General features: G+C 36.4%; 1 protein-coding gene across 6 annotated transcripts in view; it reads left to right on the top strand.

Moving 5' to 3' along the window:
* LOC149566709 (uncharacterized) overlaps nt 1–27,231 on the top strand; it is a 67,186-nt gene that overhangs the window by 32,127 nt on the left and 7,828 nt on the right. For all 6 annotated transcript variants that reach the window (XM_089820043.1, XM_089820041.1, XM_089820042.1 and 3 more), the window contains exons 5-8: nt 1,319–2,226; nt 2,415–2,537; nt 2,779–2,867; nt 3,053–3,253. In XM_089820043.1, coding sequence (XP_089676169.1) covers nt 1,319–2,226; nt 2,415–2,537; nt 2,779–2,867; nt 3,053–3,253 — 1,321 coding nt within the window. The remainder of the gene's footprint in view (nt 1–1,318; nt 2,227–2,414; nt 2,538–2,778; nt 2,868–3,052; nt 3,254–27,231) is intronic.

The raw sequence follows: 27,231 nt of genomic DNA, 5'->3' as shown, positions 1-27,231 counted from the left end.
AGGGAGATATAAGGTTAATATAAAAATTAATTCGTAAAACGACTATGTTAATTGAAAATCCTATGCGGTCACTTTATTATTATTCCCAATTACAAGTAAATATGAAAATTAATGAGGGAGAATTACATGGGTTTTCTGGAAGGTTCATTGGAGAATTATAAAAGGGCTCATTTGGAGCTCATTTGAATATACTTGACTTATTTCATTTGTCTTTGAGAAGCATGAGAGCTTTGGCTTTCATTTACAGGAAATCTGAGCATGGAAACCCTTGGAGTTTCTCAGTGGTTTGGACAGAAACTATCTTTGGTGTGGGTACATCCAGAATTCACCGTTGTACTTCATTATTAGATTGGCGGAAATTAAACTGGAAATGTTTCTGGGTTTGACAACTCAGATGGCTAGGGTTTGGAGGTGAACATGTTTTTGAAGGGTTTTGTGTGATTGTTGGCATTTGTCATCTTTCAGATTGTGCTTCAGGCTTGGCAAAATTTATATTAGCTTTTAGTTCAGAAAGGTTTGGATTTGTTTGAGCAAGAGTTTGATAGAATAGCATTGCAAGTTGTACAAATGGTTTGAGCGCTTACCTTGGAGACCTAGTGCAAACCTTTAAAGGTGATTTTAAGGAGCTATTTTAGACATTCTCATCCTTGTTTCAGGTCTGCCATAAAAATTATATTTATTTTCAGATTTGCAATCAGCATCCTTACCTTGTTGATTGGAATTTTATGCACCAGAACATTAAAGGCAAAAATTTGGTATGTCATTGTATTTAAGCTCGTTGAACTCAATAAGAAAACCTCTGTGTTGAGAACTATATCATACTTTTGATTTTAATTCCAGTCCATGTATTTGTGGTTGTTTCATGTGTTAATTGTTTCTATAATTGCTTCATATCATGGCGAGAACATCTACACATTGAACACCCATAAAAAAACCAAACCAAAGCACTCAAACACAAACTCAGATTCAGAACAGCAATCAGAAAAATGGGTCAGAATAAGGGTGGGACATTTCAAATAATCTGAAATGGTAATTATATTATGTAAAAGCTATTCAGCTACATGTTTTTGGTTGAATGGATGCTGGTTGTTTTACTTTATAAATTTGTACAATGTAATCTTTGAATTAGTTTTGGTGAAGGTTTTGAACTTTTGATAATAGTTTTTAATCTGTAATTTGCAATTTCCTCAGCTGCAGCTTCAGTCTCTGCTACTGTAAATTAGTGGAAAACTGCAAAATTGTGTATGTCTGTTGCTTGTGTATTAGAAATAAGAGGTTAAACTGTCTCCTTAGCAAGATACTTGTGTTGTGACTGCAGGGAGAGATATAAAGAGTTGATTGAGCAATGCCAAATGATGCATTCTAGCATTGGTACTGGTTCTCTTGCTTACACTATTGGGTCTAAAGTAATGGATGTTAGGATAATGTCTAAAGATAGTGCAAAGAAACAAGCAAAACTTGGTGTAAAGCGTATTACTGAGGAGGCGAAGTCTAAGCTGGAGTCATCTCATGGCTTGCAGCCCAACGAAAGGTTTGAAGAGTCATACACTAATGAGAATTATAGGTCAAGCTCTCCTGATTCACATGATTTTGGAAGTGCCAGGGAAAACCCTGATGATGCAGTGCTGAATTCTTTCTACAGTATATCAAGTACAGGTCTAGACAGTGGTGTTGTTTCTGAGTCTGAGAGGGAAGACAATGGACAAATTTATTCCAGGCAAGATAGTTCAGATTTCCCGCCATTACCTGTTACAAATTTGTTTGAAAGAAATGAGAATGCTGGAGAAGGCTCTTCAGAATCTGAAGCAATATCACTCAGAGAACAAGCAATGGGAAATAGCTATAATAATTCACATATAAACGGTGAGAAAGGGGATTTTCCTTTGGAAGATGCTGTACATAAATTTGAAAACGTTGATAAAATTGTTGCAGGGGATGCAGAGAATCACATTAACTCTTCTGAAGGTACAAGAGGTTATAAGGAAAAAATCACTCTGGCTAAAGCTATGGTTCAAAAACAAGAGTCAGGAATCAATGAATCAAAAGAACAAAAACAAGAGTCAGGAATCAGTGAATCAAAAGAACAATCAGAAAATGCTGATAGGATGAATATGTCAGATGCTTCAGAACCCAGTGACACACATCTTATAAATCCTGTTGTAGCACTGGGTGTGGATGCCAATGAAGACAGGGTAGCAGATTGGCTCTGGACACTTCATAGGATTGGTATGAAGTTTGAGCACGACAATCATCACTGTCTTCTTAATTATTTCATTGTTCAATTTTGTTTTTAAGCAGAGAAACATAAGGAAGCTTTGTCTTTCATTTTGGGACAGGCTCCATGAGAACTTTGTTTTCTGCATTTCTCCCCATAGTCTATTCTATATTATTTTTGCTTTGTTTGTTTTGTCTAGTTGTCGATGTTGTAAGAACAGACAGGCACCTCGAGTTCTATGGTGATACAAAAAACATGGCTAGGATGTCAGATATCCTTGCTGTATATGCCTGGGTAGATCCAAGAACTGGTTATTGCCAAGGTAAAGTGTAGATGGTCTTAATTCCGCTTTTTAATATGTGGCTTTTCATTTTTAATATTTAGATGTTAGGTTGCCAGATGAACAATGCTAATCAAATAGATTGAAACATGATTTTTGGCTCATGCTAGCCTACGTTGCATAGTAATTGACAACTCATTGAGTAGTGAGTACTATATATGCCATTTGATCAGTTAAACACCGTTCTCTTAGGATGTCTAACATAGTTTTCTTACCATTCTAGGTATGAGTGATTTGTTATCACCCTTCCTTATTCTTTTTGAAGATGATGCTGATGCATTCTGGTGCTTTGAGAGTCTCCTTCGAAGAATGGTATGTTTTCTTTATATTAGCAATTTGCTTTGGTGCTTATTGGGATGACTAGTGGTGAACTGCATTGCTATTTTCTTACTGTGGATTTGAGGTTCTATGAGTAGATTTGTTTCATCATCTGCAAAAGATCAGATATATGAGGTGGGCTTTTGCACTAGATAATAATATTTTTGGTGTTTATTCAGCGGCCAAATTTTCAAATGGAAGGTCCCGTGGGTGTGATGAAACAGTTGGAAACTCTCGGAAAAATATTACAGTTTACTGACCTTCAATTATTTAAGCACCTGGCTTTGGTTGGTGCGGATAGTCTTCTATTTGCATTCCGCATGTTGCTTGTACTGTTTCGCCGGGAATTATCATTCAATGATGCACTTTGTATGTGGGAGGCAAGTATAACATCCCTAATATGATAGAGCAATGTTTACTAATTAAGAAACATTGTATGGTATAAAATCAAGAAGACTTAAAGTGCTTCCCACTTTCCAAGTGCTCAAGATTTGTTTGTCAGATTTAAGGGTGATTAAAATTTTTCTAATATTTGGCTAGGAGCTGAAACTCTTGTTTAAGTTTTCAAAATGAATCTACCTGTTTGAGATTTGAATATGAAGGGAAATGCTTTGTAAAATTTTCAATTACTAAATTTCAAATAAGTTGAGTTATTGATTAATTACTTGCAGCCACTTAAGATTTCACATCAAGGCAGAAAACCTGTTTACAATACTAACCTGTTTACAATACTAAATTTGGTAGTTACTGAATCTTGCTAGATCTGGAATTTTTTAATTGGCTAGATTTTTCTGATTTGACTTTTCATTTCCTACAGAATGTATTGTGTTATTTTGAAATTTTTCTTTAAATTCTTAAATTCTAGATTTCTGAAATTTTTGATGTCCCAAACAAATAAACATTTTAAAATCTGCTATGCTATGCTATACTGCCAAGATCGTGTTTTAAACACTCCAAACCTTATGATCTATTCCACCATTTTTTATATTATGAGTTCAGCCTTAGGCCTTCACTTCCAGTTTTATAACCATAAATTGGAACAAGATTTTATAACTTTGGAGTTTGTGAAATAATGGACCTTTATTCTGGTTTTTGAGGGAGTGGTGGTTAATAACTTTGCTTCATGCCAATTCTGTAAAACAGTTATTGAATGGTAGAAATGAAAGCATGCTTTACAGGTATATTATGTTATATAAGCTGTATTGAATTGAAAAACATTTCAGTTTTTCATATCTGCTGTTATTGAAGATGGTGGTGGTCACTTATTGCTATCTCTAGGTTTATCTGCTGCAAGGGATTAGTATGATGATAATTTCTATATATTTTTTTAATGGGTCCATTGTTGGATCATACTCGTTGGTTGTTTATGGTGGTCACTTGAATATTATTTCCAAACAGCTTTGGCTGCCAGAAGAATACTTTTATATATCCATTTTTTCTTTCATTCAAATTAGTAAAATAAACTTTGTTTTTTCTTCAATGATTTTATAGCATAGAAAGGGCCCAGGACATTGTTAGAGAAAAGTGGTAACATCATCAGTTGCTAATAGATGAAATGCAGAAGTTAGCTGGTAGTCATGTTTAATTAAAAAGCTTTTGTACATGGAATGTGAAGGTAGAAAAGGAGTCATAAAGGTTTTTTGATATGATCAAATCAACATGCAACATTTCTCAAGCAAAATGAGAAAGTGTCCTTTTGTTTCATTTGTCTTCTTTTTGGATGATTTTGATTGTCATAAGATCTAGACTTATGCCTACACATTCAATGATGTACCCTAGATTTTGACTCTTTGATGCAAAATTTTTAATAAGTTGGCTCGGAATCACACAATATGCTGAGGATGCATGAGATATGTTGAACATGATTCCTCTCAAGTCTTGTTGATGATAAGTATATTATCCAAGTCAGCAAAAACAAATTTGGTGAAAGTACTTGAGGCTGCCATTCATCAGGTGCATGAAAGTAGCTGGCACATTGATTAAATAAAAAGGCATGATCAATAAGTCATATGGTTGCTCTTTTGTCATCTAAACATTTTCAGGATTGATGTGAAGATAATGATAAGTAGACTTCAAAAGTTTAAAACAATTTTGAAGTGTTGTATCTTGTAGCTGGCCTAGAGACTTGTCAATATGTGAAAGTAGACACTAATAATTCTTGTTGTCTTGTTGAGAGTGTGGTAGTCTGTGCACATTCAGATTATGGTGTAGGGAATATTTGATTGCTGTGTGGAGAAAAGCTTGGCTTGTTATTTCCTTGAGCAAGAGGCTCTTGTAGACGTTGGATCTCAGTGCTATCATAAATGGATCTTCAGTTCAATGGAGTTTTTGAAAGAAGGAATCCTAAAAGAAAGTTCATTTGATGCTTGGTTGTCTAGTGTGATGGAATACCCTTGGGATCATCAAAGACATCTCTGTACTGGTGTCCGTGTAATAGTTGATTGATTTGTCACTATTGCAGTATGATATATAGCTCTGTGTATTGGTCATGCTTTCCTGCTTTATAGCTTGTGTATTTGGGCAAAACATGAGCAACACAAACTTGTGCATTTGTGATACAAGCTTGCAACATTGCTTCATTGATACCAAATTGACTTTGGTATTTGGAAGAGATTTCAAAATGACGAGGAAGTCATCTTTCATCTTCGTGGTCTTGATCCATTGCCTAGCTCTTTAGAATCATCATTGTCATGTATGCATGGCTTGCCAAGTAGACACAAATAATGACATCATGCATGGCCTTGGTGTGATAACCCCAAAATAAGCCCCCAAAGATGTATAAACTTCTTCTTTATACTTATGACAATTTTACATTATAGAATCTATAAATTCACATTTTCTTTTTATATTAAGATTGTTTACAAATAGGGTGCTCCTTAATAGCAACGACTTCTTCAAGCTCCTTACAAGCAATCACACTAGAAACAACAATTGGAAGACCAAGAGTCACAACTTAAAGAGTCCACTTTTTTAACAATGAGACAAATACAACCAATAGAAGACCAAGAGTTGCAACTTAGAATTCCACAAAGATGTCGCTCTTGGGATTTTTGACCTAGGGTGTCCACAATGAGAACTCATTGCTTCAACCAACTAAGCTAAACCCCTTGGACATAAATTTGCATTTTCTAAAATAAGTATTGGAGCAATATCTAATAAACAAGAAACAATATATTATTATAAAATATTTGATCAATATTTATTAAATGATAATAATAGAATAATAAACAAGGAATATATTTAACAATGATAATAAATTGTATTATTAAAAAGAAATAACAAATGACAATTAAAAAGAGTTTACATTATTTTAAGAAGTAAATGGTAGACCAAAAAGTCACGAGACTTGGCCAGCCACCCTTAGTTTTCCCCCACAAAGCATACATATATGCAAGCGACACCATCAATAAGAAATAGGGAACATAAGACATCTTTACCCTCCAACACAGAATAGTCAAACAAACCTTCATTGCCACCAGGTGGATGTTAAGAATCATCGAACATTACAATTTGACTGTCAAAGCATAGCAGAGGAATATGCCACAGACAATCACGATTGACCCAAGAAGATACGACTCTGATAAAGATAGAACTCGCTACACCTGATATATTAAGACAAAAATAATAATTGAAGAGTACAATAGACATTTGGACCAAGCAAATAACCATTGAATGAGCTCTAGCTAGTGTGGACGGGTCACCAGCCAATAGCAAACAAGCAGAAATAGTAACATGTGAGAAAATAGAAGAGAATCAAGATCGATAACAAAGACATACAAAAATCGAATATGGTCAAATAAGAGCCATGGGCATTCCTGAACATTGAACACTAGACAAAGACAAATGGAAGAGAGCATCATATAATATTAATAACCACCATAGTCAATTGAAGGCGATGGGATTCCATATCACAAAAGGATAACCAGAGAAGTGAATAGAGCCAAGGAGTTGAGGTGTCTGGAGACATTGTGACTGGACAAATATAGAGGAAGATTTACTATTAAGAATACGCCAATATATTAGAAGAAGAATATAAATAGGGTAGAGATACATAACCAAGATATTTACAAGTGATAATACTGTGAGCTCCTAAAAGGTACAATCAAACTGGATAGCAAGAATTGGCACCGATTAGATGTTCTTGGTGTTATTACAGAGACCAAGTTTACTTGGCAGAGGCATTCAAATCTGAATGTCAAGTTTCTCATAAGGAAAGCAGAGACTAGAGCGCATTCATAGTTGAATGTCGGGATTCCCAAATGGGATCTCCTTAGAGAGAGATTCATAGAAAATCTCTTAGAGACAATATATATTGTAGTGGTCAAACATATGCATATGTCAGAGATAAGAGACTTGGTTAGAGGTGGGATCTGTACCAAGTAAATAAAATGATTCATCAGATATCCCAAGAGGCCTTCAGAGGATGTCTCATCTGATGATTGTCTAATTGAGAAGCAATTCTCACCAGAGGGTTAGGTGATTTGAGAAGAGTTTCTTCCGAGGGATTAGGAGGGGTTAGGAAGGGTAGTATTTAAGCTAATATTTAATTAATTCAATATCTCTAACATGTTTAATGTATATTCTTTTGTATTGTACTAACAATTTGTTGCAGCTTCCAACATTCATTCCTTGATTTAGTGGAGGGGACATTACACTTGGCTTGATATTCAAAAGTGTATTGGCACTTGACACGATCTTATTTACCTTGGCAACTTATCAATAGAGTACAAATGTGTCCTTCCGTCATGATGCCCAGAGATCTTTTTCAGTGATTTTTAATAGGTTTCAGTGTTGATGATGATATGGAGGGTTTGACCTCTTGACCCAAGGGTCCATATGGATTAGGTGCAATTTTTCTATACAGATGTTGGTGGCAGAGGTTGCAGTGCTTAGTCAAGTAGTTTCAGGCTTCCACTTTGGAGAGATGTAATATAGTGAACCCAATCCAAGATTTTTTTGCATGACATTTACAACTATTATGGGTGTGTGTGACCTTAATGGCAATACTTACGTCTTTATATCTTATTGCCTTTGTTTGATGTGTAGGTACCAAAGCCTTTCTATTGTTCCAGTGATAACTGTCCTTGTGCAATGTCAATCACCTTTTGACAAGTGTTTTGTTTATTAGGCAGGGCTTAGTTCTTATGCGTGACATTGATGCATTGGAATCATGAATTTGTTTTATCTTGGCATTTTGTTGAATTTGGAGGCATAGTGACAGGCTTGTTGTATTGTATTGGTGATGAGTTACTCCATTTTGGTGCAAAGATGAAAGCAAAGCTCACTAATGTACATTATTATCTTATTCTGCTCTATTTTTTGTGTTGATGATGACTGTATTCCTTGGAGGAAACTTTAGTTGCTTTTGTGAAAGAGAGTTTTGTTTATTGGCCATAGACTCTTATATGATGCCGAGTGATGTAGAGGCGAGTATGCTTCAGCTTAGTACCTGTGTCTACCTTGGAGGCATGGTAATAGGCTTGCTCTATTACATTGCTAATGATGAATTCTATCTTGGTGCTGATTAAGGGTGGAGTACACGAATTTTCTTTTAACACTTACTTTAAAAAAGATCTTCATTTTTTTGGCAATTTGAAGATACACAAGGTAGACATGTAATACATTGGTGTAGACTTGCATCTATTGAACCTTGTGTTGTGCAACTACTTGAACATCATGTCCTTATATAGTTTAAAAGGACAGTATGTTCATGTAAATGGCTGATGAGCTTCCCCCGAAGATGTGATAAAATTGTATTTATGTTCATGCTGAGCATTCAAAACTTGCGACCATTTGAAAAGAATGCTGATGATCTTAATTATTATGGTCTTAATGTAGTTATGCTCTTGTTGGAAAAGAACTATTGAACTTATATACTTGCTCTCGTGATAATCAATGAATAGTGCAGACGAGCTTCCTTCAACTGTCAAGTTCAAACACATGCTTATGCTAGGCATTGTAAATCTTCTTCCAATTAGAAAATGAAAGACATTTTTGATGCTATAAAGGTCATCCTTTTGGTGTCAATCAAGTGATTGATGAAGAAAGGTGCCAAATTCATTTGTCCAGTGCAACGACATCAATCCTGCTCTGAAGTTATTTGTACTTTGAATGGCCTGTAATGCTGAAAGTGCATGTTCTTGACAAATGTGTGTCGGGATCAATGGTTCATGCACTAAATTGCTCCTCAAAGCCATTTTTAATGAGTTGTTGGAGGTCTGGGGAGGAATCAACAATTCAATTTTTGGGAATCAAGCATCGTACTATATCATTGACATTCATTTGAGTCTAATAGAAAGGTTTAGTGTGCTCTTTCCTTTTGTTGTCATTTGCAAGTACTGATAAACATGAACAGGCTTGCTGGAAAATGGATTTGGGGACATGAACTAGGAAACTTGCTTTGATTCCAATAGTTCAAATCCTATGGAGTCTACAATGGGCAACACTATACTTAAAAAACCTAGATGTCTAGTAAACATAAACACAATTGACAATTAGTTTTTTAATAGCAATCATAGAATGATGTACAAGAAGATAATATAATTAAAACAATAGACTATATTAGTTTGTGTTATGTACGCAGCATGCTCTCCTTCGAGATGTATGATAGTTTATTTCCTAGCTGCATGTATGCTATTAGTTCGCCTTGATGGAGCTCCAATTTTTACAAATTTGGGCCTCCACTTTTGCACCCTACCTGATCTTTATCCTTCAACCAGTAATATAGAATATAGTAAAAACTAATATGTTGCTGAAAGTGTAGTCAGTAACAACAGATCGAATGAGCGTGCGCATTTGTATATGATGGCACATACATTCTCATGTTCTACGAATTGCGACAAAAGCTAAAATCCTTTTTGACTTCTAAATCCTTTCAGCTCTCATTTTTTCGTCACAGTGGAGCTTCCACAGAGGTGGAGCAGTCTCAAGTTATTTGCTTTTCATTAATTAAGATTATGGTCACAACTTTGTAACCCAGAACTGTACTATCTCTAGCGAAGTGCATGAAGATATATATAGGCAATAACTTAAGCTATGTGTTGCAGACGGTGATTTTCATGATGAAGATTTGTGGTAGCAGGCCCAACATAGTTGATAAGTATGAGGAGAGAGGTGCAATCAGGATTAAAGACCTAACTCGGTGATTTTAAAAAGAAGATTGTTCAGTGGCCTCCATGCGATGCCTAGACATTCCCGTGAATTCTCCCCTCGCAGTGAGAAACCATGTCAAGTGCAAGAAGCTTAGCCTTATGACAGTATAGATTATGAGAGGCTCCTGGTTGTATAAGGACATCAGACTTGGGATTAGAACAGTGAAATAGATCTACACAGCCCGTGGAAGGATATCTTTTTCGATCGCCACGAACTCTAGTCGGATGGGTCAAAGCCTAAGGAAATATTACATTGCCGGAATCAATGATAGCATAGAGAATGAGAGCCGTCAAGCATGGAATATTAAACATATTAGCGTTTGAATATTTCAGAAGTCTGGCCTATTTTGAACGATGCCCCTCTAGATTGAGTTGGTTTGAAGAAATCGATGGATGTAAATTTAAGCTTAAGAAATATTGCGAACCCAAATTATCAAAACGACAAGGCACCTGTGCGTCCCCAAGCCGGAAGAATTAGCGATGAACAGGAAGACACTTGGTGTTTATATGATGCCAAATATACACTGCGATATATTTCGTATCCAACAAAATAAAGAAAGTAGTGTATAAAAGGATCGACTACAATAGGAATCAACAAACAAACAATTTAAAAGCCCTTCACAAGAGCGATGTCTGGAATAATAAAGAAAGAAGTAGGTATATAAAAGGATCAACTACAATAGGAATCAACAAATAAACAATTTCAAAGCCCTTCACAAGAGCGATGTCTGGAATAAGGGATAAACGCCAGAAGAAAGATAAATACGATTCATAGAAACCAAACGAATGTCAAATATCATGCGGACGATTTTGTTCCACGCTGAAGTAAAGGACATTGCCGGGGCCTTTCAGGCAAATCATATGGGTTTAATATTTCATAATGTTTGAAGTGGGTAACTTGGTAAATAGTTTGATTTGACATAAGTTCAAACGTTAGACTGATTAAACACCCGATCAATTATCATAAAAAAGGGTGTAATTTATTTTTATAAGGCAGTGACTATTGAGTTTGAAACGTCCACATTTCTTTTCTTGTTAAGATACAAGTACTAAGAGAAATGTGAAGTAAGAAGACATATACGACATCCGAAGATAAGAAGAAATATTTTACTTGGAAGGAGGGATAAGGAATTTGAAATATGACTCTGTAATATAAAATTCAAATATTATATTTTAATGATTAGTATAAGTCTTTTTAGCATTTTGTTTATTTAAAAGGCATGGAGATTTAAATTGCAGTTCAGAGAAGTGGATGAAGTCATCTATGACATTTTAAACTCGATCATCACAGATATTGTGAAATATTTAATTGTTTCTAAATCTATTTTTAGTCTGTCTCCCTGACCTTAGGAGTTGAAGCACAATTTGGACCAATCTAGAATTGCATATATATATATATATATATATATATATATATATATATATATATATATATATATATATATATTGGATCTGTTGTGTCTTGATTATTAAACTGTTTATAGTTTATGTGCATAAAACATTATAAAGTTGTATGTTATAATCTTCATTGTAGTTGATTTTGTTGCCCAAAATAAGTTAAAGCACTTTTCTTTTATCATTGAAGTATTTGATCTATATATGAAGTCAGAAGATCTCTAACTTCCTTCTTACAATGTAATGTCCCCATCGTTTTAGCAACTCAGTGTTCTTAGCCTTTACGTTCTCCAAAAGCTAAGTGGAGAAATAAGAAATTGATTAAATTAATTTCTTATAAAGTCATTAAATAAATTAAAATTAAAAGGTGACTTTATATTTAATTAATTTGATTTTCTAGAAGCACAATTAATTATTGTATTGCAAGGGAGGAGTTTCTAGAGAGTGCATTAATTATTGGAAGGGGGAAGCTTCTAGTAAATGCAATTAATTAATATTTTATTTCCTTCTAGAAGGGTGAAGGAAAAGTATAAATAGAGGTGGGAGCTTCATTGTTTAGTGTGGGATTATTGTGAATGGCATTTGATAAGAACTTGGATGTGTGAGTTACAAATTTGTTCTTGGCATTAGAGGACGTCTGTCCTTTCTTGTGACATTCTAGATGTCATTCTCTTGGGGTTTGGCCTTTGGAATTCATTGCTATGTATTTGATTTTATTAGTTTGAGAACTAAATATTATTTCAGTAGTGGTTCAATCTTCAGTTTGCATAAATTCCTTCTTGTTCATGTTATATGAATCTTTATTAGCATGGGTTTAGTTCTTGGGCATTTCCAGGGTGCCCATTATAGTGGGTATCAAAGCTATAAGTCCTGCCATCTTGTGGAGGTCTTATAGGGAATTTGGAACAGCGGGATAGAGGGAAAAGTGTTTAACATAATGTCAAAACACTGAAATAAGAAATTAAAAGGGCTAAGCATTTATGTTTGAGCATGCGACAAGGACTTTATAATTTTCGCAATACCAAAGCAAGACAAAGTAGGAGTTCAAACTTGTAGAGCAAACAGTCTAGTTCATCCATGCAGAGGGGCATACAATCCAGTCATACAGACACAGAGGAGATATTTTGTAAAAAAGACAACAATATGGGTGATCGAGATGACAGGGATACAGGACTAGGCAGAGGCAGGAATATCGGTCTAGATCAGGATGTAATGTTCAGATAGTTACTGGGTACATTAGAGGGGTAGTGTATGCAATAGGAGCAGAATAGGCGAATGGATATGATGTTGCAGCTTATGGCTAGACAGATGGGCATCAATATTAATCCAGGTGATGATAACAATAGGTGCAATAATAATGGAGGCCGAGGCAACAACAATGGTCTTGAGACTAACATTAATAGTAATAATGGACATGGCAACAATGGGAGGAGGCTGATAACTTTAGACATTTTGCACGCCCAGCTCGAAAAGTGAGCTCGAGATCTCTTCTACCCACCTTCCCACCCAGAGATCCAGTTCAACCAGTTAATGAACCTCAGATTACCGAGTTACAGGATCAGTTCAGGAGGGACTGGGAGGCTAGTGGGCTGGAGTTTCAGACGAATATTTCCCTCAGAGATTATATGGACTTGAGGATGAGACACATGCCCAGATCAGGAAAGAGAAATCAAAACTTTGAGCTGAGAAAGAAAGTTGGGAAACTTTCTTTACTTTATTATGATGCTTCAGGGAAGATGACTGCACGAGCTTGGGTACAGAAGGTAGATACATACTTGTAGCTGAATCCTATGCATGAGGAGGAGCCTATAAAGTATGCGACTATTCACTTGGATGGATCGACGCATGAGTGGTGGCACCATGGCATGGTAACCTTGGGGCATAATCAGATCGCATCTTACGAGGAGTTCACCGAGAAGCTCATAAAGAGATTTGATGCGACTATTCACTTGGATGGATCGACGCATGAGTGGTGGCACCATGGCATGGTAACCTTGGGGCATAATCAGATCGCATCTTACGAGGAGTTCACTGAGAAGCTCATAGAGAGATTTGATGCTAGGGATCCTGAGATACAGTTTAAGGAGTTGGCACAAGTAGTGGGGATCAATTGAGACATATATCAGTGAATTTCAGAGGTTAGCTGTGTTGGTCATAGATATTTCAAAGAGGAGGTTAGTAGTGTTGTTTATGGATGGACTTTCATGTCCCTTGCAAGGTTGGGTTAAGGGGCATGACCCAACTATGTTACAAGAGGCCACTAAAAGGCTCGTGACTTAGCAGCTTCTTCTTTTAGGAGCAAATTTCAGCACAGGGATTCGTATATGAAAAAAGACAAGGAGAAGGACAAAAAATCTTTTCACATGGATGCTCAGCCAAAAAGGGATAAGTTGGATAATGACACCCTGAATGAGTTTAGAAAGAAGAAGCTATGTTTTCATTGCAGAGAGCCTTGGGACTTATTTCATAAGTGTCCTCTCGAGGCTAAGGCAAAACAATTGGAGTATTTATGAGTAGAGGAGTCACAGTCAGAGAGGGAGGATCAACACTTTGATTTAGACGAGGATAGCACTATAGAGGAGAGCAACATTCCTGAGGATGAGAAGTAATTGGCACGATTAACGGGGGCTCAAAAGGCAATCACATTTAAGGTCAGCGGTACTATCCAGGGGCAGAAAGTGATCTCACTCATTGACACTGGGGTTACACGTAATTTCATAGATGCACAATTGGTAGCCAAGAGAGGTTTACAGATCGAGGAGCACACTGGGTTTAGAGTCATGGTAACTAATGGTGACAAATTATTATGCACTCAGAAGATATCTAATTTTCACGTCAGGTTTGGAGATGGCTATGAGTTGGAGGATGAGTTCTATGTAGTAGACATGGGAGACTATGATGTCATCCTCGGCATGACATGGATGGCCTCGCTAGTCAAGTTCACACTCAACCTAGCAAAATTGGAGATGAGGTTTCAGCATGAGGGGAGAAATGTTGTACTTAGAGGACTTTCAGATGGGAGTTGTAGAGTAGTCTCCTAAGGAGAATGCAGAGACTTTTTTGGCATAATGACATAGAGCAGGCAGCAGAATGTTTCACTATGCCAGCTTTATGGGAGCCGCAGGTGAAGAGTCATCCACCAGAGATCCAGGAAATACTTAATAGGCATACTAAGGTATTTGGCGAGATTTTGCATGGAGTTCCTTCTGATAGGGGGATAGAGCATGTTATTGAGCTCGAGGAAGGAGCCAAACCAGTTATGATTACTCCCTATCGTCATCCTAAGAAACACAAGTATAAGATAGAGAAGGCAATTAAGTAGTTGTTGGAGATGGGGCATATCAGGCCTATTAAGAGCCCCTTTGCTTCAGTAGTAGTGTTGGTAAAGAAGAAGGATGGGACGATGTGCATGTGCATATATTATAGGGCATTAAATAAGAAGTCCATTAAGAACATATATCCCATCCCACGGATAGATGAGCTGCTTGATGAATTGCATGGTGCATGTTTTTTTATGAAGATTGATTTATAGTCAGGGTATCATCAGATCAGGATGAGAAAGGACATTGAGAAGACAACTTTTTGGTGTCACTATGACCACTTCGAGTTTTTGGTTATGCCATTTGGGCTAATCAATGCCCCTGCTACATTCCAGAGTTGCATGAATCAGGTATTTAGAGGGCAACTTAGGAGATTTGTCTTGATTTTCTTTGATGACATTTTGGTCTTCAGTAAGACTCAGGAGGAGCATTTATAACATCTTGAGATGTGTTGTCCATTTTGGAGAAAGAGTCACTATATGCCAAGGAATCTAAGTGTGAGTTTGGGTTAACTAAGCTACTATACCTTGGGCATATCATCAGTGTAGATGGAGTTCGGGTAGATCTCGAAAAGATTAGAGCTATTGTTGATTGGCCTACTCCTATGAACCTCACACAACTTAAGGGGTTCTTTGGTCTCTACGGGTTTTATAGGAGATTTGTTAAGGGATTTTCACAGATCGTTGCACCCTTGACATACCTTACTAGGAAAGGAGCCTTCGTATGGACAGAGGAAGCTCAGAGATGCTTCGATCATTTCAAGAAAGTGATGCCATCATGTCCAATACTAGCTCTACCAGACTTTATGAAGCCATTTGAGCTTCATTGTGATGTGTCAGGTGATGGGATTGGGGCAGTCTTGATGCAGGAGAAGCATCCCATTGCTTTTGAGAGTAGGAAGCTCTGTGGAGCGGAGAGGAACTATTCCATCTATGATCGGGAGATGTTGGCTATTATGCATGCATTGGCCACGTTTTGGTCCTACCTAGTTGGGGGGAAGTTTGTTATCAATACTGATCACAACATCAAATACTTCATGAGTCAGCGTGATTTGAATGATAGACAACAGAAGTGGATTACAAAGTTGCAAGCTTATGACTTTGACATTGAGTTTGTCAAAGGTAAGAAGAATGTGGTGGCAGATGCTTTATCCAGGAGACCTCATATTTGTGCTCTAGCTGAGATTACAGGAGATTGGAGAAATAAGATTGCGATAGAGTATGCGAGGGACACTTGGGCTTCTGGAGTGATTGTAGGCACCATACAGGATGATCGTTACGTGGTGATGGACGAATTGATCAAGTTCCAGGATAGGATCTATTTGATTCCTTCATCACAGTTTAGGGAGGTAATACAAAAAGCATTTCACGATGCACCTACAACTAGACATCTAGGGGTCTTTAAGACCTACAGCCAGAACCGTGAGTGGTTCACATGGAAAGGACTCAAGGATGATGTTCAAAATCATGTTAGGGAGTGTGTAGTTTGTTAGCAGAATAAGGGAGAGCACATATATCTTGCAGGGTTGTTACAACCTTTACCCATTCCGGATAGGAAATGGGAAAGTATTTCTATGGACTTCATCACTGAGTTACCATGAGTACAAGGGAGAGATTGCATCTATGTGGTAGTTGATTGGTTGATGAAGTTTGCTCACTTCTTTGCTATTCCATCCGCTTACACAACAGCACAGGTGGTTGATCTTTTCTTCAGAGAGATATTCAGGTTACATGGGCTACCTAATTTTATTGTTAGTGATTGAGATAGTAAATTTATGAGTACTTTTTGACAGGAATTGTTTGGGTTGGGTGGTACAAATCTTACACCTAGCACTAGTTATCATCCGCAGACAGATGGGCAGACAAAGATTGTTAATAAATGGGTGGAAGGATATTTGAGGAACTATGTGACTGCACAACAGAGGGCTTGGGTCAAATGGCTACATATGGGAGAGTACTGTTATAATACCACTTATCATATGTCCATCAAGATGACTCCATTCATGGCACTGTACGGTTATGAAGCACCTAGTTTCATGGATCTGGTTTTGGGGGATAGTTGTTATATCCCAATTTTTGACCTAATTTGAAATATAGCCGTTGAAGTTTGCATGAAGTCAGTTGGTAGTTTAATTTGTTATAGTTTGGCAAAATGGTAAGATAGTCGTTATGATTTCAAGTGAAGATGACATGATCGTTAATCACGAGTTCATGGAATTGAGATGAAGGTTAACTGCTATGATTATTTATTATTAAATAATTTATAATTTAACTACGGAGAAATTCCTTGTAGGAAGCATGTTGAAGGGGTGGAAGCATTGTCAGAAAAGAATTAGGTAGGGCATCAACATCGTTGGGCAGAAGGGTAGAGGATCTAGCGACTTGAAATAGGATACATTTGTAGGACCCGCATGAGTTATTTAATAAATAATTTAATTAAAATATAAAACGTATCTTAAAGGATTTTAATTTATCTTTCATCATATTATTTTTAATAATTATTTATATACGTGCATTTAAATATAAAAATGATTTGGCATCTTTATATTTTAATAATTTAATAAAGCGATGCTTTCATGTACATTTATAAATATAAGATTATAATAATAATTGAAATATAATAGCATTTGAATTATAATGTTCAAATTATAATTATAATGGAATTATCTTCCAACTTTATTCTTTTCAATTTAATATTATTAGCTTTTAAATGATAACATTTGGCATGATTAATCGATTAATATTTGGCAATTCAAATTGTCTTTCCACCTTCTCTTCAACTCCTTATTCTTTTCCCTCTTTATTTCTTTTTCATATATTATTGTATTCGTGATGCATCTGAATGGTTTTCTTTATAACTGAAGGTAGCCGAAGAGCCAAGCACCCTTTTTATTAGAGTCTTCTTGATCATATTTGATATAACCATTTTCCTTTCTGCATTCCTGTGTTTTTCATCTACTCAACTACTCCTACGTTAAGGAATGGCTTCGAATCAAGGCAAGGCAATAATGGACGAACTAAACGAGCTGCCCGTGGAGCAGGTGAGATAGGTGAAGGAGCAAGTGGACGGAAAGGTTAACTTCCTTGGTTATGGTTCGTTTTATTATTACATAGAAATTGCTTTCCAACCATTTACGTTTCAAATGCATTGTTGCCATAGCTACTTCGGGATCTCAAGTGAGTGTGATTAATTTTAATCTCTTATCACCCATATCTGTTCTATATGCTTTATTCACTCATTAATTCATAATTTCAGGCTGGTTGAATCAGTTTTATTCCATCATCACTCATAATTATATAATGTTGATTCATGGTTTTCAAGTGGTTTTATTGATTTTATTCTCATATGGTCCATATCTAATTAAATGGTTTATTGCCACTCATATTGCCCACAATTCCAAGTGGTTTCCATTTGGTCCATCACTCATCATCCACATCCATTTCACTGTTTTATATACCGTTGTTATTACGGAAATAAGGTTATGCACTTCTTGACTAATATTTTTTTTAGTCGGCTTTATATTTTCATAATCTTCCAATCTGAAAACAAACTAACAGTCTTCTAAAATTCGCTTTGCCATTCCTAAATCCTTGAAAGCTCTATATGATATTGGGCCAAAAGTTTATTGGAGAGTATAGTTGATTTCTAGAGTTGTATTCTCATTTTACAATGATAAATCATAGAATCTATATACAAAATATTGAGACTTCAAATAATTGGTAAATCATTATTTGATCTCTTGCATATTTTATTTGATACTTTTATTAAAAATCTTCTTAAATGGTTATGACTGAAGTGTTAAGATTAATCTTTTATGCCATCTGCTGATATATGAAGTTTGTATGATTTCTTTTCAACTTAACAATAATACTCTGAGATCTCATCAATAAATCAACCTTTGGAAATAGAGATAATCATGTATTTTGGAAGGTATCCAAATGTTGCAAGGTTTAAAAACATATTACTCGGCATGAATTACAACATTTTGACACCGAGGAATTCACTGGCAAGAATGCCAACAATGGTGAAGAGGTGGAGTTAAAGAGAAATCGGTTATGATTAACTTAATTAATTAAACATTCAATTTGAAAGCTTTTAATCACAGAGTGTGAGATGTTGGATGCATGTAATCTTCTTGAATAATTGATAGAATTGGTTGTTCTGAGAATTCCTAACACCTGGGACTGACCCGGCTGTGTAGCCAAGAAAAAGGGTGACAAGGTGAAAAAGAAGAATCTGTAGTAACATGAATCAGTAATCAGTTATGACAATTCAATGTTTATCATTTTAATATGAATTAATTAATAGCTCATGCATAATCTTGCTAATGTAATCTCCTGCTGCCAAGAGGTATGGTGAGTTAAATACTAGGATGCCTAGTGGATAGCAAGATGACCCCTGTCTGTTTCAGGTAGGGAGGGCCTTTCTCGTTAGAGATTGTGTGGGGATAAGATTTGGTTTGAGGTTGGGTGGTTAAGCCCCTGACAATGTTTCATCTCTCCACAAGTTATCGGACTCACATTAGACAAAGATAAGTCATACATTCAATTGGTTGTCGGAAACAGGTATTATCACTTTTATGATTAATATGCAAGAAGGTAAGATTGATTGAGTTATTTCATTATTTCACCTAGAGGCAAGAGATAGATTTTATGGATTGTATTTCATTTATATGAGTAACGAATATAAGTATATGTTCTAATCTTGAGTTACTGTCACAGTTAAGTAATCGGAAGAAAAGGAATCCGAAGCCCTAATTGATAGAGAGATGACTGGAACCCTAAAAGATATAGTGGTATAGGAAGTCCTAAATGAATCCATGGTATCGGAAGCCCTATTTGAATCAGTGGTAATGGAAGGCCTAATTGAATCCGTGGTATTGGAAGCCCTAGTTGATTCCAATGGTAATCGATGCCCTAATGATTCAGTGGTATGTGATGCCCTGATTTAAAATGTAGTGGAATTTAATTGTAATTATCATTTGATTTTTATGATAGCGGTTTTTAGATGATAGTCGTCATGTGAAATTGTTATAGTGTATTTGTAGACTAACCCGGGTGGTTGCAGAAGCATCCCTAGTTTTGATTTTGATATCATTTTTTTCGAGATATGTGGTTTTCATTTTCTATAGTAATTTCAATTGATGGTATTTCAAGTTTTTAGTTAAGAAATTTTGTCTAACTGATTTTAACGGTAAATTTTATTCACATGAACATGAATGATATAACTATCTACCTATGAAACGAAGTAATAATTGTATTCTTTGAGTATGTTAGATGTTAAATTAGACCTTGGAAAACCGGATGTTACAATAGTAGAGTGCCCGAGCAAAAAACGTCTTGCAGGATAGTCAGGATATTTGATGGTGCTCAAGGAGAATATACAAGAAGCCCAAAATCAGCTAAAATTGTATGCTGACCAGCATCAGATAGAGCACAACTTTGAGGTTGGGGATATGGTTTACTTGAGGCTACAACCATACAGACAATCATCACTTAAGAAAAGCGGGGCAGAGAAGTTGAAGCTTAGATTTTATGGTCCCTACAGAGTGATCTGCAAGGTAGGCGAGGTTGCCTACGAGATTGAGCTTCTAGAGGGCAGTCGGGTGCACAATGTGTTTCATGTGTCAAGGCTTAAGAAAGCCATCGGTCAAAGAGCTGTGCCTTTTGCAGAATTGCTGCCATTAGATGAGGAGGGGAAGCTTGTATTGATTCCGGAGGCTATTCTTGATACCAGGGAAAGGACTTTGCAAAACAGGTTGATTAAAGAATATTTAGTCAAATGGAGACACTTGCCAGAGGAAGATGCTACTTGGGAGAGTGAGCAGGTGCTACAACAAATAGGACTGAGATTGCTTGAGGACAAGCAATTTCAAGGAGGGCGGAATGTAATGTCCCCATCTTTTTAGCAACTCAGTGGAGTTCTTAGCCTTTACGTTCTCCAAAGGCTAAGTGGAGAAATAAGAAATTGATTAAATTAATTTTTTATAAAGTCATTAAATAAATTAAAATTAAAAGGTGACTTTATATTTAATTAATTTAATTTTCTAGAAGCACAATTAATTATTGTATTGCAACGGAGGAGTTTCTAGAGAGTGCATTAATTATTGGAAGGGGGAAGCTTCTAGTAAATGCAATTAATTAATATTTTATTTCCTTCTAGAAGGGTGAAGGACAAGTATAAATAGAGGTGGGAGCTTCATTGTTTAGCATGGGATTATTGTGAATGGCATTTGATAAGAACTTGGATGTGTGAATTATAGATTTGTTCTTGGCATTAGAGGACCTCTATCCTCTCTTGTGACATTCTAGACATCATTCCCTTGGGGTTTGGCCTTTGGAATTCATTGCTATGCATTTGATTTTATTAGTTTGAGAACTAATATTATTTCAGCAGTGGTTCAATTTTCAGTTTGCATAAATTCCTTCTTGTTCATGTTATATGAATGTTTATCAGCATGGGTTCAGTTCTTGGGCATTTTCTAGGGTGCCCATTACATACAAACCTCAAATCCATTATTAAAAAACCTTATACAAAACATTCAATGATTTCAAATGCTAAGCATTCAGTTTTATTTTGATCGAGTTCGAGGACTTTGCCAGCTGAAAAACTCACCAAAGCTTAAATTCACTATAGAAAAGCCTTGAACCGGGCAATCAAGTTCGAAGAGAATGTCTACCCACCTAGGTGTAGCGAAGCCTGGAGTGTTGGGGAATCAAGGTGATTCTCATTTATTGGCCAAGATTGATTGCGAAATCCTATCGGAGAAGTGGCAGGCTCCTAGATTTCCAATCTGCGGTTTTGGGAACCAACATGCCTAACAAAAATACAATTGTATGCAATACATGCTAAGGTGTGCTGACATTAAGAAAAATATTGCTACCCTTGATATGTTTGGACTCAAGATTGTACTCATCTTAAACGAGTCCAAGTATAGAGTCAAGCTTGGGCTTCCATGGGGTACATCCTAAATTTGTATGAGTAAAGCCTAAATAATAAAAATTGGGAAATAATCCCCATTTTTCATTGTTACAAAACTTTTACTATGGTAGACACTTGCTTGAATTGAAAGAGGGTCTGCAAACCAACCATGATTACCTATCCATTCCCTTGTCATTATGAATGGCTGGAAAAGTAAAGCATGTAACGATTGGAGTTTGAATCAGTAAGCATGAATAATGCTCTATAATTTAGAGGCAGCAAGTAGCTTTGCATACCACAAATGACTTGATTTAATTCTTGTTCAATTCAGTTAAATGAAGCACAAAAGTGACAATGGTGTTATAAGATATTTCATGTTCATTAGGAGAGTTGGTCCAATTAGGGCCAACCCTTATCTTGCAAACCATTCGCACACAGCAGCAAAACATCCAATATTCATCCTTTCCCTTTTTTGAAATTTTAAATGAACCTTCACTTGTAAGTGAATTCAACCAATGTCTAGTTGATTCTTGGATTCTGAAACTTGAGGCACCTATTCATGTATAGTGTTGGTTTGCCATTGCTATATCAATCTTCTCATTTTTCTGTGGTTTAGTTATGATTCAGGTCTTCCTCCTTATTGGTCAAATCATATGTTATCCTAGCAAGTTGGCTGCATGACGGTGGCAAATTTAGGTATAAGTAAGAAATGAACAATGATTGTAGGTGTCGGTGCAATTTGGCTAAGTGTGGAGTTGATAGCTGAAGGTGCGGCCTGATGCAACTTGGCACATGGCAGTTCTGGTTGACAATTTGACTGTTGTTAGTTATTACATTTATATGCAAGTGAGTAGATACAAATAATTAAAAAGTGTAAATAGATGGATTAGTTGTAGAGAAACAATAGAAATAAATTAAAAGTTAGTGGGGAGCTTCAACAATTGGAAACTTGTGGTAGACAACCAGAAACATCAAATCCCATCCTAAGATATAGTTAGCCTATATGTACAGGTTCCTCCAATGGAAACATTCACTCAAAAATAATTATATAATCTACATCATCCCCCAATTTTGGGTTTCGCACCCGGGCCCCGACATACCCTTCTTCCCCCATACCCTATGCGTGCCCACATCCTTTCAATTGTGTGTGAAGGTTTAGGGTTTTGCATTGCATGTTGTGATCCATACCCTACATGCTTCCAAAACCTTGCTTTCGTTCAACCCTAATAAGCCCATGTTTAATGAGAAATAGTTGTAGCTTTACGAAATGGGATTTTTTCCACTAGAAGCATGCTTGTTGACAACAAGTTGTAAATCTAATAGCTAGCAGAAATGAAAATTTCATGCCTATTTTTGGTTGGTAGACTACTAGAAACATCAAATTCCATCCTAAGATATATCTAGCCTATATGTATCAGCTCCTCCAATGGAAACATTCACTCAGAATAATTATATAATCTACAACATTCCCCAGTTTTGGGTTTCATGCCTGGCATACCATTATTCCCCCGTACCCTATGCGTGCTCACATCCTTGCAATTGTGTGTTAAGGTTTAGGGTTTTGCATTGCATGTTGTGATCCATACCCTACATGCTCCCAAATTCTAATAGCTAGCGGAAATGAAAATATCATGGCTATGTTTAGTTGAACTAGGTGAAAGCATGGTGAGAAAGCTAAGTGAAGAAAAAACCCAAGTCCCCTACATGAGTTGAAGGGAAGTATGACTGTCACAGGAACTTTTAGAGACCTTGGCCAAGTTGGATATCTGGAAATATTAAGTCCTAGCTATTATATGTTCCCACATCTCTACCAAAAACAAACCATTTTGCACTTTATATGAGAAGCCAAATCTTGATATACCAATAAATGTAAAGTTACTTCAATTAAGCAAGAGTCACATGGAAAGCCTCGTCCCATTGAGGCATTAGAAGCAAACATATGAGCCATTGCTCCCTTGGAAGCAAAATTTACATCTTTATAAAATTAAGCATTTTACTTTGAACATGCATAACCATATCCTTCATTTGAATCAAGCAGGGCACAAAATCATCCTCATGAAATTTAAAGAGTGTTGCATCTTGCCTTTCAGAGGAAATAAATGTTATAAAATTGAATGGAATGCCAGTTTTCAGCAACTATATATGATCATCTATGTATCATCTTAAAATTTGACCTCTAAAAAGAGACAATAAATAAAAGTTTAAACTAAACCAGCAATGATGCACAGAATGTGTAAGACTCTTGGTTGGAGCCACGATGATTACCATGATCATTATATTTTTGGTGCTATGGAAAATGCCCCAATGGCTAGTTGGCTAGGAGGAAGGAATACGTGTTGGACCTATTATCTAGTGAGTATATGTATCGATTAAATGCCAGTGGCAAACATAATAGCCTCTCTTGGAATTCTTGTGATGGTTCTCTCTCTTCTTTTCTTTTATTTGAGTTTGGCAACACCATAATTACCAACATTCATTAAACTTCAATTCTCGGGAACAGTTGTATTATGTGCTACCACATCAAGAAAATAAGATAAACATTCAATAAACGCTCAACTGACAAACTTGCTATTATTGACTTACAAAGTTACAGTCGAAGGTTAAATTCATGTCATGTCTACATGCACAAAAATGTTCTTCTAACAAAACTTTGTCTGAACCAGGCTTTGACCTCGCTAATTGTTTTGTTTGTATGTATATCTAAATTGGGGATTTAAATGACAAGCCTATTAAGTGATTTTGTTTGGAACCTTTATTAATAACATATGTAGCCGATAGGCTTTTTTAGTATGAAAACAACCACTGGAATTCAATGTCTAATGCCAGGAAACGGTTGTTGCCAGAAGTTTCACATGCTATCAGAAAACTGTGTTTGTCTATTTATGCAGGCTGTTAATAAGTCGTATGCTTTGGTGGCCTCAAAATAGGGTGATCCCATCCACATTTACCACTACCATTTCCTTCTATGAAGAGGATGGATGAGTTTCTTCCACTACTTGTGTAACCTTTGCTCTAATAACCCTCCAACTTCTCCAATTTCTTTCCAAATGTTAACATTCAAAACCCTTGGTTCAGCAGACTACAGTGCCAAACAAGTATAAGAAGGGCCAAGGCTTGTAGAAGACAGAAAGTTTTGAACTAAAATTTCAATGTGGAGTATGAACAGGTTATGAGAAGGAAGCAGCCACCATTGCCCTTGGTAATACCTGAAATTTGTTCTTAACATTATTTTGAGCTTCAGAGTGTAATTGATCCTTTATTTGAGCAGGCAGTTATATGGGAGAAGAGCCACATTTTTGGTAGACATGCATGCAAAATGTGGAAGCATCAAAAAGGCATGTGAATCATTTGACATAATGCCTCAAAAAAATGTGTTGTCATGGACTGCAATGGTTGCAAGATATACATGAAATACACGAATGCAATTATCAGGTGTAAAGACAAATTTCACAACCTTTACCAGCATCCTCCCTGCCTGTGCCAATATAGGGGACTTGGAACAGGGTATATGCATCCATCAGCATAATTGATAGAGGATGCTTTTCAAATGATGAGGTTACAACGACACTGTGCTCGACATGTATGCAAAATGTGGAAGCATTGACAATGCACACGAACTGTTTAAAAGAATGCCCCAAAGAAATGTGGTCTTGTGAACTCAAATGATCCTCATATATGCACAAAATGAAGTTGTCAAAAAGTCTTTTGAAAATTTGATGAAAATGTTATTGGCAGGTGTAGAATTAGAATTTTCAACCTTAACTAGCATCCTCCTTGCCTATCCCAAAGTGGGAGCTTTGGAACACAGTATGGACATTCCATCAAAGCAAATAAAGATACAGGAATTTTGTCAGATGGTGTAATTGCAACAACCCTGGTAAACATATATCCAATATGTGGAAGCAGAGACAGCTTCGGAACTTTTTGACAGTATGCAAGAAGAGAGATGTCAAGTCTTGCAATACAGTGAGTGCAGGATATAAATAAAGCGGACTTTGCAAGAGTGCTCTCAAAATCTGACATTGTAAGCTTTGTTTGTATTGTATGTGCATGCAGCCATGCAAGCTTAATGGATGAGGGCTGTACATAGCTGCAGTAACAAATATATGTTAGAATTCTTTAAAATAACTGAGAGGGGGGGGGGGGGCGTGAATCAGTTATTCAAGGTCCAAATGCCCTAATAATATTTTTTCACAAATGAATTCATACACTTTTCATCCATCCAAACTTAGATCAACCATATTAGCAAGTTACAGAAAATCAACATGCAGAGATAAAACATGCAAGATTAACACATGACACAATGATTTACGTGGAAACCCAATTTGGGAAAAACCACCAGTAACATGCTACTTGATTCTCACTCTTCTAAAGTGATGCCCTATTAAAAGCTTACAACACACTGTTAAATGTGACCTTGTTAGAGGATTTCACCAAACTGTTAGGAATGGGCCTGATCAAAGGACTTTAGAACATTCACTTGGAATGTCACCCTGTTAAAGGATTTACCTCATAGCTATTAAACCAACCTAAGTCCATAGGATTTAAACTAACTGTTACAATTGCTAGAGAGTAACAATAATGAATTGTTGATTTGATACAACTTATAACATACTTTGCAGATTTCAGATCACTGTTCAGTTCTATCCTTTTGCTTGGCTTTAATCACTTCAGCTCTGACAGCTTGTCTTCCTCTCAAGCTTCGTCTCTTTGAGTCTTCTTACTTATCATGCCAATGCAATCATCCTTGTGGTCGTCTGTTCAAACAGAATTTCTATACTTTCTTCTCCTTAGCACCTTCTTCTGCACTTCATGCTTTTATGCTCGACCACCTTCTCCTCTCTTTGTTTCATGACCTTATGACTTCTTAAATAGAAATCTGGTTTGCCTTTTCCGCTCAATTCTCCTTCTCCAATTTTAGGGTTTCAAATGGATTAGGTAGGGTACAATGTATCTACCCTATATCTTGCTCTTATCTAGAAACTTCGTCTAGACTCCAGTTGTAATCTCCAAAAATGTTCTACATGGTGTTCTGTGCCACCAACTCATCATTCTTATCTTCCATTTAATTTACAGATTTCTAAATAACAACCTTGTCGGCTTAGATCTGGCAAATATTCGATTTTCAAAATAATGCAGCAACTTGACATTATTGGTTTACTGATGCTCGGCATCTCTGTGTTACTCGGCACTATTGGTTTTCTGATGCTCGGCATTTGATTCTGCTCGGCACTTGATTTTACTCGGCATCTGAAGTTCACTCGGCATCTGAAGTTTACTTGGCACTTGAAGTTCACTCGGCATCTGAAGTTCACTTGCTCGGCTTCAACTATCTTTGATATGTTTCAGTGTGCCCATTCTCTATGTCTTAGAGTATGTCATCAATACACTATTTCATCAATGACTTAGCTGATCCTTGTACTTCATTACAACATCATAACTTCAACCTTTCTCTAAGTGTCCTAGTTACAGCTTATTGATTGCCTCCTCCTTGTCAATCAACCATTTGATAGTATTTGGATCACTAAAACAATTGTCATTCCTGCAAGTAGCAAGTTTGACATCAATGAC

The sequence above is a fragment of the Cupressus sempervirens genome, chromosome 3, assembly GCF_028749045.1.
Source record: "Cupressus sempervirens isolate cs-2001-9-10 chromosome 3, ASM2874904v1, whole genome shotgun sequence".
NCBI classification, from domain to species: Eukaryota; Viridiplantae; Streptophyta; class Pinopsida; order Cupressales; family Cupressaceae; genus Cupressus; species Cupressus sempervirens.
The sequence above is the reverse complement of the archived record's forward strand: the minus strand, read 5'-3'. Positions and strand labels throughout refer to the sequence as shown.